Source organism: Salvia splendens, chromosome 5, assembly GCF_004379255.2.
Source record: "Salvia splendens isolate huo1 chromosome 5, SspV2, whole genome shotgun sequence".
Classification (NCBI taxonomy): Eukaryota; Viridiplantae; Streptophyta; class Magnoliopsida; order Lamiales; family Lamiaceae; genus Salvia; species Salvia splendens.
In genome coordinates, this window is record NC_056036.1 from 39,263,161 (window position 1) to 39,282,326 (window position 19,166).

A 19,166-nucleotide genomic window follows, 5' to 3' on the forward strand; every position below is an offset into this window, starting at 1 on the left:
TTTATGCTTTGGTGTCTATTTAATAATAGTGCAAGATGGAGTTTATTTTCTTAAGTGTATAAGTTAACGTGCATGTAAAAATAAATAATTAAATAAATAAAATTGGTGTATAGCCAAGTTATGTTAAGATTCTTAAGAACGAAGGATCTTAATAGTTCGATGACGTTGTATAAAACACAATCATTCATCGTTTTAATTTTTGGAGGATCAAGCATCTCCAATGCACGGATGTCCCACTCGGACATCCACTAGGACTTCCCAAAAACACCTCCTGTCACGTCATTAGGACTTCCCATCACTAGGACTTCCCCTGCACAATCCGCCATTCCCATCGCCCTTCCCACTAGGACTTCCCGCAATAAAAAAAATCACAATTATTTAATTACGTAACGGAATTATAATTTTGACACGGAATACGGGAAAATTGCGAATGAAATGAAGTTCAACGAGCCGTATATATAGAGTTAAAAAAAAAAAAAACTCGGACGTCCGACCCACGCCACAATGGCGGACGTCCGTCCGCCCGTCGCCCGGATATCCGAGGACATCCGACGTCCATACGGGACATCCGTATCCGAGTTGCTTTGTTACAATGGCGGACGTCCCGGTCGCCCGTCGCGGATGTCCGACCGGGCGTCCGCCATTGGAGATGCTCTGGCTAACACAATCACTTTTAAAAGAACGAAGACCAAAAATAATGTGTGGAAATGTGAAAATTCTCTCCTAGACATCAGGAGTATAGTATATTAAAGTGGGAAATATGGAAAATTCTTTTATGGACATCAGGAGTATTGTATAATAATGTATTATTGCAGTCCGCGTGATTATCAATCAATTTATGACTAAACACAGAATTTTAGGGAGTTTTGTCTAGGAAAATATTTGAATCTGTATGGATGCAGATAATGTAATAATTGTTCAACACATGCAGCTTTTTTGACATTATTGAGGAATATTATCTTATGTGCTCTTGATGTCGTTTATATATAAACGCACGCCCAAATAGTAGTTCCACATGTTGTGGACGGTACTTGTTTCATGTAACCTAAATACAGATGTCAAAATATCTGTTTCGTTTGGTTTGCGTCTCCTTTTTTCTTATTGCTGTGGATGATGCAAAATTTTCAAAATTTTGGGCTCATTTGGTTAAAATAGGCCCGGGTCACGTAGGAGCCACATCGATCGGGCCAATAATGATTATACACTAGCATTTGTGTCTAGTTATTTCGGGCGATTACATCCTCCGAAATATCAATGTAATCTACGAAGCTATATCTTGTTTCTACCATAGGCGTTGAAAATGTGAACATTGGATATGTCGTTGGAAAGTTAGATTTCATCCAACGAATGCGTGGGGACATTGGCGGACACAAGAAGAATGGATAAGGGGCTTAAGCCCCTCCCAAAAGATATTTTTAATCATTTTTTCTACTACTGTTATTTCCAGATTGGTTGAAAATCATGTTTAGCCCTTGCCAAAATGTGTCATTAAAGATTAAATTATTGAAAAGTGATTAGTTGGAAGGGGCTGGAATTTGAAATTAGAGAATGAGAAAGTATCAACTCTCAACAATGACCGCCAATCGTTTGATGAAGAAGAAGCAAACCAAAGTTACTTAATTGGAGTATAAAATTATTATTTAAGTAAATTCTTAAGCCTTTTTCACGCTATTTCCCTCGCGTGTTAGACACGTTTCATCTAGCATTCTAATATCTTACACTAATAGTTTTATCAATTTAACTTGATGAAATATTTATTAAAAGATTTAAAATTTGTTTCCTCAATGGAGTGCATTTATATTTAAACGGCTTATTACTTATTAGATGTTTTAATCTCTTATATAACAAGTTATTTATTTTTAATATTAATAAGAGTGTCATCCTCAATTTATTTCGATTAGAAATTTAGGAAGTACTTTCACAAAAATGGTCAAAACTAAAAGATATTTCGTTTTTTATTAGTCCATTGAATTATTGAATTAATATAAATTTTAATCTATTTGTTATATATTACTCCATATCTTTTTAAACTAAAAGATTTTCATTGTGTATATTTAATGAGTTTTTTCAATGATTCGTAACATACATATCTTGTAGCGTTTTTAATCAATAGAAAATGTAGTGTCCAGCGCGGAACTGTCATTTTTAGATAACGTGGGAGTAATTTTTAGTTCGTTATAAGTTCATTTTAAAAAATTTGAATTTTAAGAACATAGAGATCATTTTTGGATCATTTTAAGTCATCCTTACTAAAATAACTAAAAACTGAATAAAAATAACTTTTGCATTGTCTAAAATTATTCAATCTAGCCCCTGCCAATAAATTTTTCTGCGTCCGCCACTGCGTGGGGATGCCAACCATATTGGGGATGTACGTGCACACCATAGGGTACCAACGGGTAGGGCGTCGAAGATCCATTGTTGATGCTCTTGTGCAGGTGATAATGGGTATACTAATATGATTAGGATATTTTTTCTTAGGATAATGGTTATTTAAATTATGAAGTTTGACTAAATTTTAGTTAGTCTCATAACTTTTGAAATCAAAATATTAAATCACAAAGTTTCAATTTTTTTTTCTCAATTGTCTCAAATTCTAGTAGTATAAACGTCTGGCTTTTTGTATGACAAGAGTGTAATATCTCCGTCCACAAAAATAGTCTCATGCTTCCATTTCGATCGGTTCACCAAAATTAGTCACATACTAAAAATACAAAGTTTATCCATAACAAAACACTATGAATTATGTAGGTAATCTATGAATTATGTAGGTCATCTATGAATTATGTAGGTCATGCTCTACGAGACTATTTTTTATGGATGGAGGGAGCACAAATTTATGAGGTTTTGTATATTATACAAACTAGTATCTCTCACGTGCTATGCACGACACATTATATTTTTTTCCAGAATATATATAATACCAAATAATTATGTAGCATAAATATTAAATGAAAAATAATTTATCATAATTAATCCATGAATAATAATGAAAATCTTTTACATATCTAATATAAAAATTGTGAACACACATCAAGAACATATAATTAAAAAATATATAATTCAGTAATATAACACTATCACCAATAAATAAAAAAATACAATTAAAAACTTATGATGAAAAATTAAATGTTGAATAATATACTTTGTATATATACACACATACGCGTACACTGACATTACAAAACTAATTAATACATTCATAAATTTAAAAACATTAATTACACTCTCAATCTACTAAATTTTGGAATATTCTCCTTATATATTTGTTAATTATATAAGTATATTATTTGATCACATTCTGAATATGTCTTTTAATTAATTTTATACTTATTTACTAATACTACTATTAGTATAAAATATAAAGGATGAGATAAGATAAGATGAGTTCTCTTAGGATCTGAATATTTTAAATGTGATAAGATAAATTTGAAATGTATATATTCAATTCATTTAATATTTGATGCACAATTATTTTTCATATAAATAATTAATCTATTTACTGTATTTTTGCATGATATATCTTCAATTAACCTATTCTTAGATGTTTTATTACTTTGAGTTATATATATATTTTTTAACATTAATATAGTTGTTATTAATAATATTAAACCAAAAATTAATTAATTTAAATAATCATCTTTGTCATTGTTTTTATACTGTAAAATAATTTTAAGCAATGATAAAAAAAATGTTATCGTATGAAATCTAAAATCATAATTGTATAAAAATAAAAAATGTATTATAGAAATATAAAATCTAACAACTTTCAAAATGAAAAAGATGTACAGAAATATAAGTACTAATTAACTTAATATTAAATATATAATTATTTCATTAAATTACATGACTTTTATATACTAAAATATACTACTCCATTAAACATACGATTTGGCGTATGATTTTTATTTTTAGGATTGAAGTATGTATTATGCGTATCATTTTTATGATTTAAATTATTTCAATTAGTGTATTTATTAAATTTCATAATATAGTATGTAATTTATTTTAAGTTAAAGATGTTTAAATCAATTGGTCCATAGAATAAGTAAGATAATTTAATTAACTAACACAATTTAATAAATTAAAACATAATTTGTTTATTATCAATTTTATTTATTAACAAAATTAAAAGGTGATTGTCTAAACTATTCACTAAAATAACATAACTTAGAGTTTCCGCGGTATCGGCCTTCTTTCTCTTCCTCTTTCCACTGGTGAGGTCGTCTTCTTGTTTTTCTTATGGAGTGGCGAGAAAGAGCCCTGGATTATCCTCCTCACTTGAGACCACAACCTCCTCACCACGTTAGGGATCTGCAGCGATCAAGCCGGCGTCGAAGAGCTCCTCCAAGGGGAGAGACGTCGTTTCTCAATTATCTTGACGGATAGTCAAACGCAAAATCGAGATCATTATCTCCAGCTCACCACTGATTTTGGCGTGCCCGGCTTTTGATCCCCCCATTGAAACAACACCGAGCATGTGTCGAAGAATTTCGGAATTTTGATTGAAAAAATTATCTCGTAAAGAGTATTTATAAACATTTTGTTGTGTACCAAGAGTCTTTTTGATTCAATGACTCTTTCACCTTCTTATTCCTATATTAATTTATATGTTATGAGTATTGATTGTAGAATAAAGATAAAATTAATGGCAGAATGAAGATAGATCGATCAAACAATATTTTTTCTATTATTGTTGTCTAGTTTATTTTACTTTATTATTCTAATGATATAAAAGAGGGAAATAAATATTCCGTAACCTTCACATTTGAACATTTGAAACTGCCGTAGTTAAGGCAAATGTAATTAAAAAATAGTTTTAATTATAGTTTATAATTTTTAAATCTAAACGGCAATTTTGTAAATATTTCCAAAACTCCCCTTTTATATATGTATAGATAACTGGAATACATATTGTGTATATGAATGTGAGGTTCAACGGAATTTAAACTACAATGTATGGTGTTGATTTATTAGTTCAAATATCTTGCAGTAATACGTATATATTTTGCAAAACGAAAAACAATACAACAATACAATATATTTTGGGTTTATGCATATAATATTTTTGAAGAATTAAAGATATTCAAAGTTCTTTTAATTTTGTTCAACAAAATAACGTTAACATTTTAACGGAGTAAAGAAGTACTACTCCATGCAATATCGCTCTCTGGATCCTTTATTTTTGTTATTTTTGTTATTGTCAATATATACACACACACATTATTATATATAATGTGTGTATATATTACATGAAAAAATATTAGTGGAATGTGTGGTCTATTACCATTTAAGGAATATTTCAATCGAGACTCCTAAAATGGGACACCCAAAAAGGGTAAACCGGGACTCCTAAAGTAGGACGGAGGAGGTATTATTTTAAGATTTTATAATGCTGCAGATAACTACTAATATATTTCTACCATTGATTAAGTGAAATCAAGATAGTAACTGATATCATATGCTCAAAATTCAAAATTCATATACTCCACATGTCATGTGGAGTAGTACATACTATTTCTTTTACGCATGCATGTCATATATACTAGCATGCATATAGATTCAATTTGTACTATCACACAATGACTTATCGGTCTGGCACATCTAATGTGTATTTGTGCCCCACGACAATAAAAATTTACATAGATTAAAATGCTGCAACACAATTTTCATAGATTAAGTCCGCATGCATTTGTCACACTTCTTCAGTTTCAGCCTCTTTTCTACATTTTCATCGTGAACTTCAACGTCTTCTGACGCAAAGGTTAATTCTGCCAAAGTCTTCATCATCGCCAGAAAGGTTAATTCTAGGGCTGGGAAAATATACCGAAATACCGAAATACCGCACTTACCGTACCGAAAAAATACCGAAAATACCGAATTTTTGGTATACCGTACTTTTCGGTACGGTATCATACCGTACCGACAGTTTTAGGCAAGGTAAAGGTATGCAGTTTGCATATACCGCGGTATACCGCATCATACCGCAATTGCGGTATGGTGCGGTATGATGCGGTATACCGCAAATACGGTATATACCGCAGATATATACCTGGGTTTTTAATTTTTATTTGGATTTTTCTTTAATCAAGAAATTAGGATTAAGAGTTAATCTGCTGACGTGGGTGATTACTCATTCTTTAGTCATACGCGTGCTATATAGATTATCGAATAGTAGTAATTATTTTATTGATGAAATTTTGAATAAGTTTACAATATTTGCAAAATTAATTTAACATTCGGCAGTATTATGAAGATCATATATGTAATTCAATTCAAAATTAAGGCCATAAGCTATTTTTCATTAATTAGTTTGTGTAGTTGTTGACCTAATAACCACTAATACGGCGTATTTAGACGTTTAACACATCACTATATTACTGTATTCCGTACGTTCACATGATGTGGTGCATTTTATTTTGATACTACCTCTTTTTTAAAAAAATAAAAACATTTAAAATGACATAAGTTTTAATTCACAATTAATAAAATAAAATAAAAGAATTGATAAAGTAAGAGATATAATATACTCCATCCAATTCTATCGTCTGAAAGTATCATTCTATACGGCAAAACTATCATTTTATCAGTTTTATGTTATTTTGTCACGTTAAAGTATCATTTTATCAGCTTATATGCAATTTCTCCAGCTAAACTATCATTTTTATAAGCTAAATGTCATTTTATCCGCTTAGATTATCATTTTATAAGGTAAAAGTATCATTTTATTAAACAAAAATGTCATTTTATACACCAAAAATACCTATCATTCTATCGGCTGAAAGTATCATTCTATAGTCTGAAAGTATCATTCTATACGGCAAAACTATCATTTTATCAGTTTTATGTCATTTTGTCACGTTAAAGTATCATTTTATCAGCTTATATGCAATTTCTCCAGCTAAACTATCATTTTTATAAGCTAAATGTCATTTTATCCGCTTAGATTATCATTTTATAAGGTAAAAGTATCGTTTTATTAAACAAAATGTCATTTTATACACCAAAAATACCTATCATTCTATCGGCTGAAAGTATCATTCTATCGTCTGAAAGTATCATTCTATACGGCAAAACTATCATTTTATCAGTTTTATGTCATTTTGTCACGTTAAAGTATCATTTTTCAGCTTATATGCAATTTCTCCAGCTAAACTATCATTTTTATAAGCTAACTGTCATTTTATCCGCTTAGATTATCATTTTATAAGGTAAAAGTATCATTTTATTAAACAAAAATGTCATTTTATACACCAAAAATACTTATCATTCTATCGGCTGAAAGTATCATTCTACCCGGCAAAAGTATCATTCTATAGGCTGAAAGTATCATTCTATCGGGAAAAGGTATCATTTTATCAGTTTTATGTCATTTTGTCACGTTAAAGTATCATTTTATCAGTTTATATGCAATTTCTCCAGCTAAACTATCATTTTTATAAGCTAAATGTCATTTTATCCGCTTAGATTATCATTTTATAAGGTAAAAATATCATTTTATTAAATAAAAATGTCATTTTATACACCAAAAATACCTATCATTCTATTGGCTGAAAGTATCATTCTACCCGGTAAAAGTATCATTCTATAGGCTGAAAGTATCATTCTATCGGGAAAAGGTATCATTTTATCAGTTTTATGTCATTTTGTCACGTTAAATTATCATTTTATCAGCTTATATGCAATTTCTCCAGCTAAACTATCATTTTTATAAGCTAAATGTCATTTTATCCGCTTAGATTATCATTTTATAAGGTAAAAGTATCATTTTATTAAACAAAAATATCATTTTATACACCAAAAATACCTATCATTCTATCGGCTGAAAGTATCATTCTATCGGCTGAAAGTATCATTCTATAGGCTGAAAGTATCATTCTATCGGGCAAAAGTATCATTTTATCAGTTTTATGTCATTTTGTCACGTTAAAGTATCATTTTTCAGCTTATATGCAATTTCTCCAGCTAGACTATCATTTTTATAAGCTAACTGTCATTTTATCCGCTTAGATTATCATTTTATAAGGTAAAAGTATCATTTTATTAAACCAAAAATGTCATTTTATACACCAAAAATACCTATCATTCTATCGGCTGAAAGTATCATTCTATCGTCTGAAAGTATCATTCTATACGGCAAAACTATCATTTTATCCCCTCAAACTATCATTTTATGATGTAAAAGTATCAGAGTTGAATTGAAAAATAAATAAAGAACGAAAGTATCATTTAATTAGATTATCCATATTCCATAGTGTTTAAGAACGAAATTAATCAATGTCAATATCACTCTCATCTCATGTATTAAATCATTCCACAACAAGAACACAAATCTAACCATTCAACACTAGCTACTGAGCTAAAATATAGAACTCCAGTTTGTATTTTTATGCGGTATTCGGCATACCGTACCGTGATTTCGGTATACCGCACGGTACGGTATACCGAAATGTCGGTAAGGTATCGGTATCGGAATTTTGGTATACCGACTTTTCGGTATACCGGTATGCGGTATACCGAAAAAAATGGTACGGTAAAGGCATGCATTTTGGCCATACCGCACTTTTCGGTACGGTATGCGGTATGACCATTTCGGCGCGGTATACCGTACCGTTCCAACCCTAGTTAATTCCACCAACGTCTTCATCATTGGTAATTATAGATTAAAAAAATATATTAAAATTATACTATAAAAATAATAAAATTGATCCAGTCGCAAAATGCGGCCTGCAATAAGGCCACATTCCTAGGCTACGACTGAAAATAGATAGACCGGAAAAAATCGAGGCCTACAATAATAACACAAAATGCGGTGCTAATGCTCTTAGTGAAAAATAGCGATAATTTTAGGACAAATACATAAAAATAATATCGAGATACTTTATTGGATGTGATATGATGTTGGACACCAAGACATTGAGAATGTCAACTATGTCAGAATGAGGTGAAATTCGCACTACGCTTGTGAAACAGGGTTGAAGAGTCAAATGATGGGCATTGTTCAGCTGAGCCAGCTGGGGTTCGTCGCAGCTCATGCACTACTAGACCTACTTGGAAGTAAAAACAATTAGAAGGTGGAAGAAGTGGGAAACGTGGGAATGGTGGATGCAGTAGTTATTTTATGCTTTGTGGTGTTATTTTATGTTATTAGCATAGCAGTTAGTGGAGTAGTTATAAAATAGTGGAGTAGTGGCTTTAGTTGTGATTTGCATTTGTATTTAAATGGGTTATCGTCATATTAGGAGTTATCTATCAAATTATCAATAAAAAAAAGAGGCACGGCAAGAGTTCTGCTGAAATTCATCTCGTTCCTTGTTCTTGATGTTTCAAACTATTACGTTCGACTAGTTCGATCCCAACATCAAACCCATTGCTTTTTCCATGGTGTCATTTAGGGATGAAAACATCATTTTATTATTTTTTGGCATTTTTTATAATTTTTGTAATTTCGTTTTATTTCATTTTGAGTTCCTAGAGTTTTCGAATTACTTATAAATAGTGGCTTTCATTGTTTGAAATTCACTTTTGATCATTATTAATATATTTAGAATTTAAGAAACTAGAGTTTCATTATTTTCTTTATCGAGTCGATCATTCTTGTGGCAAGTTTGTGTTACAAAAATTTATAAGGCAATATTACCCATAGTTAATTACTTAAAGATCAAGATTAACTACTTGTTAAAACTCTTAAATCTTGTCTCACATCGACTTGGTGATGATCCCAGCTCATCTATATTAGTATGGATAACCCTCCCCCTTATATGGCCTTTTAAGGAGTGAGTAGCCAATTTCTAATACTATTTCCTCCAACATCCTCAATAAACACCATTCATAATCTCAAGAAGCGAATACAAATATTTAAAATTATATTACAATAAAAACTGAAATCAGATGGAGCTAACAGTATCCTGCATTTCTCTATTCTAAGGTAAATGTTGAGGAACAAACTTGGAAGAGAAATTACAGCTAAGCTCCTTATAATCTTGTAACTTACCATAGACGTAATTATTATAGACTAGTATAATCGAAGTAGAACTTTATAATTTCGCAACAAGAAATTTTATAAGTTTGAGGAAATGATCTCCTGTATCCTATCACTTATTCTTGAAGTGTCCACCCCAACCCTTGAAATTTTAACCTGCACCCATAAACAATGTGGTAAGAATTTATTTAGATGCTCATAAAATTATACTACTATCACAGTTAGTAATATAAATGACTTGATTCAATGATCACCTGAGCATGGATAGTGTGGATGATGCTTTCGCCAACACGGGTGATGTTAACGCTGAGAACTTGAGCTGCTTCTTGTTCGATTAAGCTAATCACTTGACTTAGCATGAAATTCTTGTTTAGGCCACTAATCAACATCACCTCCACACAAAAACCTAACTCCTTCACAGTAAGAATCGGATACTTGTGCCCGGCTCCGCCATGACCAGTTCTGGTTACGTAGGAACTTATGAGCTGTGCCTTTCTTCTATTCAGTACTTCAATTCTCTCTCTCACCATCTTGATGTAAGAAGATGCTTCATCTATCTGATCTGGATGTGACAACAATTCCTACACACACATATATATCATAGAAATGTGTAGTATTTGTTATGTGAAAACAACTTTCTCCTAGCAAGATATGGTTTTGATACTCTCAAGATAATTCAATGCTTGAATGTAGATTTTTCCAAGTAAAACAGGTATTTTCTTTTTCAACAGTCAACAAAAACAATCATAAATATATTTGTGAGCATTTGGATAGATTCAATTTTGAAATACTAAAATTTACTAAAATTGTAATTAGAACTTATTCACAATACATCCGAATTTACGGGATTGTAATTTCTTTTAGTACTAGTTTTATTATTTGTGTTATTCTCCGACCTATATTTCTTGATGGAAACCCTAAACATGATTGCTATGTAAACTTGTCTAAATCTATAGAAAGTAAACATTATGATTCTGAATAAAAGACATATACACATAGTACCTTGGGTTGGCTGAAATGGTGATCTGGAATGATGGAAACAAGCTTATAACAAAAAGCTTTCATTCGAATCCTTCGATTTTTTTCAATGGTCTTCCTCAATAATTTGTTTTGCGAACTTGTCTCGTTCCGCTTCATTGCAAACCATAGATTGATGAAAAATGATCTAAAAGAGAATTAATAAGCTGTTATGACTTATGAGCGAAAACTTACATGTGTGTATTTATATATATATATGAAAGAGAGAGAGACCCAGTGGTATGGATCTAATACCACCACCGTTTCAAAGATGAGTAGGGCCACAAAGTTTGAATAAATAAGAAAAATAAAGTGAGTTTTGAATTTGAATATTCTAACGCCTTACGATTTATTCGTTCCCATAAGGCCATCCACAATGCCGCCCAGCCGACCGCCGGCGCTGGGCGGTTCGCTGGGCGGTCTATTGCAGTCGCCCAGCGGGCGAATGGAGAGAGAAACCGCGCAGCGCTGGGCGGTCGCGTGGCGCTGGGCGGTCCGCTCGGCGCTATTGCAGCGCCCGGATCGCCCAGCGCACCGCCTAGCGCGAAATTTAAAATTTTTTTTTTTTTCCGAAACACTATATATACGCGCTTTGCTCATCATTTTCATTCGCACCACTTGTTTTAACGAGTACTCTCTCTATCTTAATTTCTGTACAAGATCAACAAGGGAAATGGATCTCAACAATGAGCCTAGTTCCGGGAGTAGCGGATCACAAACTCCGTCGATCCCCGTGGGAAGTGGATGGGGTCAGATGCCCGGGTACTACAACATGTACCCGTGGCAGCAGATGTATTCCGGGATGCCAACGGGGGGGAGTCCGGCGGGGGGGTATCCGGCGATACCGGGGTGGGCACCAACGGGATGGGCACCCGGGATGCAGATGATACCCAGGGGGGTACCGCCGACACAGGGGACTCCGGGGGTCGTACCGGCTACACAGTGGACTTCTGGGGGGTCCCCGGCGACGGCGGGGATGTCTATCGCCCCAGTTTAGATTTTTCGACTGGTTCATCGCACACATCGACCCAAACGCCCTTGGGGTTTGATAGTTTCTCCTTAGATGACTTGGTGTTTGATACTCCCGGAGCTCCGGAAACTCTCGTTGAAGGGGGGGCAGAGAAGAAGGTCGGCGAGTCGTCGCAGCCGGGTGAGGAGGAGGTACGGAGGAGGTGGACGGATGAGGAGAACGTCGCGCTCTGCAAGGCGTGGGTGAGTGTTTGCGACGATCCTCTAGTTTCGAACGAGCAGAGGATCGTCAACATGTGGGGCAAGATAGCAGCAGCCTACAAGAGATTTTGCCCGGAGGGGAGGCCACGCAACGGGGAGGATTGCCGGAAGGCCTGGAACCGAATCAGGGGTACGGTCTCCCGATTTTCGGGTTTGTACACCAACGCACTCCGCATGATGAGTAGTGGCCAAACGGAGGAGGACTGCAGGAGAAAAGCTGAGAAAGCCTTCCCACTGAAGGGGGTATACAAGGACTTCACCTACTGGAACTGCTATCTTGTGCTGAACGAGTCCGAGAAGTTCCGAGTAGGTGTTGACTCTGGCTGGCCGAAGAAGCAACGACTAAACTACACCGGCGATTTCAGCGGCAGCAGCGGTGGTTCCCACGACCTCCCCAGACGACGCAGGAGTTTAGGGTTTCGGTCGGTGGCCGACCTCGCCCGATGGGGCGCAAGCGCGCTCAGCGGGAGGCGAGGGGGAACGCCAGGGCTTCCCAGGAGGTCCAGTCGGCATCCCCCCTTGGCCAATCCACCGAGGATCTCAAATTCTTCGCTCGCGCCCAAACGCGCGCTCAGTTGATCAAAGACGATGGCCGAATGGCGGGTGGTGACGGATCCCGTGGAGAAGAGCGTGCTTCAAACCTTGCTCATGAGCCTGCAGGACGAGTTGGAGGCGGCACGGAGGGAGACCGGCGGCGGCGGCGGTGGCGGCGGCGATGGTGGCGACAGCGACGGAGGCGGCGACGACGGAGACGAGGAGTGAATTGACACTCTTTTTTATTATTGTATTTTTTTAAAATTAATGTATTTTTTTAAATTGTTGTACTTTTTTAAATTTTAATATTATTATTAAACTTTTCCCGTATATGTCTCGTAAATTAAATTTCGTATATTGTGTGATTGTTAATTATTTCATTTTGTATATATTTGTTAATAGTGATGTGGATATTATGTGGCTAGGCTATGGCTGGGCTATTGCTGGGCTATTTGCTTGTTTTGATGATGTGGCAGGAGGATTTTAAGTGCTGATGATGTGGCAGTGGCTAGGCTATGGCTGGACTATTGCTGGGCTATTCCTATTGTGGATGGTAAGCATCAGATAAAAACAGAACTTGGTAATGTGTGACATCTATTTATGGTAGTTGGCAAAGCATGTCAGCAAAAGCAAAATATTAATAATACTCCCTCTGTTCCCTCACAGTTCCCTTATACTCCCTCCGTCTATGAATAGGAGTCTCGTTTTTCTGTTTTAATCTGTCCGCGGATAGGAGTCTCGGTTCACTTTTACCATAAATGATAATAGGGTCTCAACTTCTCACTAACTCATTCCACTCACATTTTATTTAAAACTAATATATACAAGTCAGACCATTATTCCATTAACTTTTTTCCATCCACTTTTCTTAATATTTCTTAAAACCCGTGCCGTCCATAAATGAGACTCCTAATGGCGGACGGAGGGGGTAGTTGTTTCATTTCCATATATAGTAATACTACAAGATTAATGAACTTCAAAGTTGGAATTATTTTTTCATTTTGGGAAGTTCATTTATTGTTGTTTCATTTTGATATATAGTAGTAATACTACAAGATTAATGAACTTCATATGAAACTGACTAACTTTAATTAACTATTTTTTCACTCACTTAGAATCGATTTAGAAAAAACAAAGGAAATATACCACATTCATCCATATTATTCAATTTCATAAAATTAATTATTTTGTCACCCTTAGGACCGTCAAATTACCTTGACTGGACTAGATGCCAACATGATTATCTACTGTGTCCTAGCTTGTTAATGGGCGTGAGAAATCTATCCAATCCTTGTTTACGCAAATTTAGGAGAATTATATGATTTCATGGAGTGACTAATATTGTACTTAGTCACGACTCTCATTTATTCACGTCACTAATTTTATGGTCTAGATTTCTATTGGTTTTTGTTAAGTCATATAGTACAAAAATATTTCTTTGTTTTCTCTTTTTTTGATTGTTCTCGTTCTAGTCATAATTCAAAATAAAAGATGCGCATGAAAGAAAATATTAACAAAAAGTTTAGCTAAAAAACTAGAAAGGTGGTGGAATTAGAAGAAAAATTTCTTGAATGAAGAAGATACTTTTTGAAATATGTACGTATAGAAATTTAAACATAAATATGAGAGGTAAAGAAAATATAAGAAAAAGAAAAGTTAAAAAATAAAAATACTACTCTATTCGTCCCTCATTAATTATCCACTTGTTATTTTTGTCCGCTCCATTAATTTTCCACTTTCACTTTTTACTATAAATGATAAGTATGTTTCACATTCTACTAACTCATTTCACTCGTATTTTACTATTCTATAAAACTAATACTAGTATTAAAGAGGCTTCATTCCTATATGTAACAATTATATGCACAAATGATGGGTTGTGAAACCCATGCCGACGCGCGCGTCGCCCACATGATAAGTTTGATTTCTGTATCTTTTTTCAACAACAAATTAATGTTGTACTATTCTAATAAGAGAATTTCGCTCGAATTAAATCTCACATGTTCATTTTTCTTAGTGTAATGGCAAAAAAGTTACGATTACAATAAACTTTAAATATAGATTTGGATAAAATTGGTTGATAAAAATGATTTTTTTTTTCTTTTTTGCATTCTTCTCATTAAAGATAAAACGTTTCTTAAAATAAAAATAATTCATCTCTATTTTTTCCTCTACTTTAATCTCTCTTTATTAACTCATAAAAAAATACTTAAGAAATTTCGTGGCGAAAACATACTTCATATTTAATGGTACGGACCACTTGATACCTATTTTGAAAAATCTAACCTACTAGTGTAGAATATGAACAGTAGGTGTGACTCATTTGTAGTTATAGTACTATTAATTTGCGTGTGTATGATTGAATTGAGATGTACTATTGCCGATCCTAGCTAGCTAACTAGTTGAATTGAAAAAGGAATATTAGAGTATCCACAATGGTGGCCTTCAAAGGCCATCAAATATGGTCCGGCCATCATTCGTGGCTCTCTTGTGGTCATCACAATGGTAAAAGTTAAAATTATAACAAAAATAACAAGGGCCACCAAATGTGGCCCTTTAAAAAAATTTTAATTTATTTTCTTTTTTAATGTTATTTTTTAATTTAACTATATTAAATTTTTGTAGACTAATAATTTGGGATCTAACATAATTTAATAAAGTTACGAATTATAGATAAATTTTCGTCGTATTTTTTATAGGGGAAAATTCTACAACGAAAATTTTTAAAAAACACAACATAAAAACATAAAAAAACTCCACCGCTAACTACTCGGTGGCGTCATCGGAATCCGGCACATCTTCTTCACCTCCTCCACCGCCGCCGACACCGGCCCCACTGCCGCTTGCTTCGCCCGTCGCCGACCCATCGGAGAAGCCCAACTTCGATCTCAACCTAAGAATGAGGTCGTAGTACATCATCTTGGTGATAGGGTCCGTCGACTTCTCGTACAAGGACAAGTTATCCTGGAGTTGCTTCATCATCTGCACCTCCAGTGTTTGAGTCAACGCCGCGGTCGGTGGTGAAGGGTGCGGTGTCGCCGCGCTCGCCCGAGAGACTTGGGAAGCGGATCTAGCTTCCCGGATGGCGGATTGTTGGCCATGCGGGCGCTGGCGCCTCGACATTGTCGAGGGGGGCTCATCCCTCACATCGTCATTCAGGTCGAATGCACGTGAGTCGGTACCACTGATGTAGGTGCCGTCGGCCCCAATTTTTGTCCGCTTCCCAATAGGACCGGTCTCATCGTCGCATATCGCCTTGAATTGAGGGGAGTCTCAGAGAAGCATGTATTCATTCCAGTAGGTGAACTTGGGCCAGCTTTCAGTATTAAACAACTGATACGATAACGCCCGTTCGTCGGCTTCGCTGCGGCCGCTTTCGGCATTCTGGAGCTGTCTCTCGTAAATGTTCCTGAACCTCTTCACAGCTCTACTGATCCGGCCGAACTTCTTCCGGATCTGGCCTTCATCACGTCCGGCACTGCCTTCTGGTTTGAAGCCGTTGTACACCGTTAGGACGCGCCTCCAGAAGCAAATGTCGGTCTGATCCGTGCCGATGACCGGATTCGTCGTGACCGCCTCCCAAGCCCGCGCAACAGTGAGGGATTCGTCGTCGTTTTACTTCTCGCCCCGCCGATCACCACCGCCTCGGCCACCGCCGGTGGCCGGCTCTCTGTCTTCGCCTTGTCCGCCGCCGGTGGGCCCATGCTCTCTGCCGCCTCGCCCCCACCGCCACCGCCTCGCCTTCCACCGCCGCCGCCGCCTCGCCTCCCACCGCCACCGCCTCTCCTCCCACTCCCACCGCCGCCGCCTCGCCCCCCACCACCGCCGGTTCGGCGACCCCCGGCCGGGGCCTCCATCTCCACACAACCGGATGTCGGGGTCTCCGGTGTACCCATCAACTGTTCCCATGTGTATCTATCAGATTCAGACAGAGGAGACGGGGAGTATTGGAATTGGGAGGATTGGAATTGCTGGGACGGGTTGTTGATCGCGTCCATATTCGGTCGGTAGTCCCCGAACCCCGATGGTTGGCGAACCAAGTTCCTCTGCTGGGATGGCTGGACCCGGAATTGGGGCGAGTGCGGACTCCACGTCTGATTGGGGAAGTTGCCGTATCCCGAGTCTCCATACCCCGGAGAATTACCATCTCCACCTTGCATTTTTTGTAGTGTTTGAGAGTGTAAACTGAAGGGATTGGAAGTGTAGAATGAAGTGAAAAAAGGGAAATGGGAGTGTATATTTATAAAAAAATTTTGAAATTAAAAAAAAAATTTATAATCCGCGGCCCAGCCGCGAAACGCGGCTCGATGCAATGGAGGGCCGCGGCTCACACGGCTCAGCCGCGTGAAGGCCGCGGCCGCGGCTCAGCCACGTCTCTCGCCCTAGGGCCCCGGCTCTCGGCCTCTGCAATGGGGAGCCGCGCACCGAGCCGCGGGCCGCGGCTCCCCCATTGTGGACACTCTTACTACCTCCTATCCACCAAATATTATCTCACTTTGACCCGGCACAAGTTTTAAAAAATATAATAGAAAGTGAGTTGAAAAAATTAGTGGATTGTGGATCCTACTTTTATATATTAGTTTTACAATAAAATGTGAGTATGAATGAGTTAGTGGAATATGAGGTCCACTGTCAAAAATAGTAAAAAGTGAAATGAGATAAATTTTGAGGGACGGACAGAAATGGAAAAATGTGACAAATTTTCAGGGGCGGGTAGTATAATTTAGAAAATAGCATTACATAGTTGTTCATTTTATCACGTGCTGCAACTCAATCAAGAAAAAAATCGGAAAAGCGTGTGATTTTGATAGAGATATTATATTAGTACCCAGTTGTCAATTCATTATATGCAACTACTAATAACAATTTTTTCCTATCATATAGGGATAGCGATGGTATCCTCAATTTATATTCAATTGAACAGATTTTGATGCAGAATTTAATTATACTCCTAAAAAGTTGCGTTTATACTTTGAAAATCATATGGACAACTGGAAAAATTAAACTTGAGTGTGATGTATCATATATATATATAGAGTTCGAGCTGACTTGGAATTTAGTTGAGGATACTGTCTATTTTAACCTTTCATTTTATGGTGCATGCCCACATAAATTATTGATTTTGCATATACATAATGTTCAGGTAGATGCTTGAAATGTCTCCACCGGCCAATGTACTACTCCGTATATACAATTTAACTAGTTTCAATTAATGTCATTCATTAGTTTGTTGCTTCAACCGATCACAATGACGTTTCCAAATATTAATACTCGTGTGAAAAAATAAAACATTTAAACAATCTTATGTCAAATTGTACTTGAGTGAATATTCTTGTATTTTGATGGAATGCCGATTAAATACTACTACTACTACTAATTAGCTTCACATTATTTGAGAAGTTCACGATCCAAATAATTGAAAATTAAACCGTGAAACGTCATGTTTTAAGAGGAGGAAAAGGTGTGATTAAAAAAAAACGAGAAGAAATAAATGTGAAGAATGAAGATAGACCAACGAGTCCTAGTTGTGATCTAGAGCATGAAGGACATGAACTCCTAGTTTCCTAGTAATTTCACTTTTATCTAACTATATAGTACTATTACTAATATTTATCAAAACTAAATAATTACTAAGTTTAGCGCAGTTGGTTTATCTGGCATCTCAATTCCAAGAGAAAAGTTAATTGATTTGGCTGATTCACACGCATTTTCAAAATCATTTCGTTATATCATAGCATGTGTCGTATCACTTTCTTTTGCATTCATTCATTTTACATGTGTAAAATTATTCTTTTTTTCTTATTCATATTATAAAAATATAATTATATATATTTTAATATTATGTTTAATTCATTCATTCATCCATTCATTTTAATGTTTAATGTCATTTCTTCATATTCTACTACATATATTCAATATTCTTTTTTTACATTTTTATTATAAAAAATATCTACATATATTTATTTAGTTTATAATATAATTTTCCTTCATTCTTTATGTTTAGTAGCGTTTCTTTATTTCTTACTACTAAATATATTCACTATTTTAAAATATGGAATATATGGGTTGGCGAACTCTAGCGCTTGATCATTTAAAATTGAATATTGATGCCTCCTTAAAGAATGAGTTGGGTTGTGCCTTTGGGGGAGGCCTGATTAGAGACGTAGCAGGATTATGGAGGTATGACTTTATTGTTAACATTGAAGTTTATTCTATTCTAGCAGTAGAGATTCGGTGCTTGTATCACAACCTACTTTTGGCCAAGTCTAGGTATCCGTAAGTTGGAGGTGGAAAGTAATATTGGGACACTCTGAAACTTCTATCAATTGTCGCTCTATAATGAAGAGGGTACGTGGGTTACTCCAGGATTTCAATTTTGTGGTTCTGCAACATGTGCATCGAG

At 35.6% G+C, this 19,166-nt stretch overlaps 1 protein-coding gene across 1 annotated transcript; it reads right to left on the reverse strand.

Annotated features, from left to right (window-relative positions):
* Window positions 1-9,949: 9,949 nt before the first annotated feature.
* Window positions 9,950-11,150, reverse strand: LOC121803499 (transcription factor bHLH168-like). The gene is made up of 3 exons (XM_042203153.1): window positions 10,985-11,150; window positions 10,237-10,563; window positions 9,950-10,138 (listed from the first exon to the last, which is right to left on the reverse strand). Exons 1-3 carry the CDS (start codon window positions 11,117-11,119, stop codon window positions 10,061-10,063), a joined length of 540 nt encoding a protein of 179 aa, XP_042059087.1. The 5' UTR covers window positions 11,120-11,150; the 3' UTR covers window positions 9,950-10,060.
* Window positions 11,151-19,166: the final 8,016 nt, after the last annotated feature.

What these genes read in the sequence shown, in the direction of transcription:
- LOC121803499 (XM_042203153.1), bottom strand. Translation starts at nt 11,119, where the DNA reads ATGAAGCGGAACGAGACAAGTTCGCAAAACAAATTATTGAGGAAGACC. An exon ending in ACCATTTCAGCCAACCCAAG is followed by an intron (nt 10,564 to 10,984) that starts GTACTATGTGTA and finishes ATGTGTGTGTAG; the next exon opens with GAATTGTTGTCACATCCAGA. An exon ending in TCCACACTATCCATGCTCAG is followed by an intron (nt 10,139 to 10,236) that starts GTGATCATTGAA and finishes TTATGGGTGCAG; the next exon opens with GTTAAAATTTCAAGGGTTGG.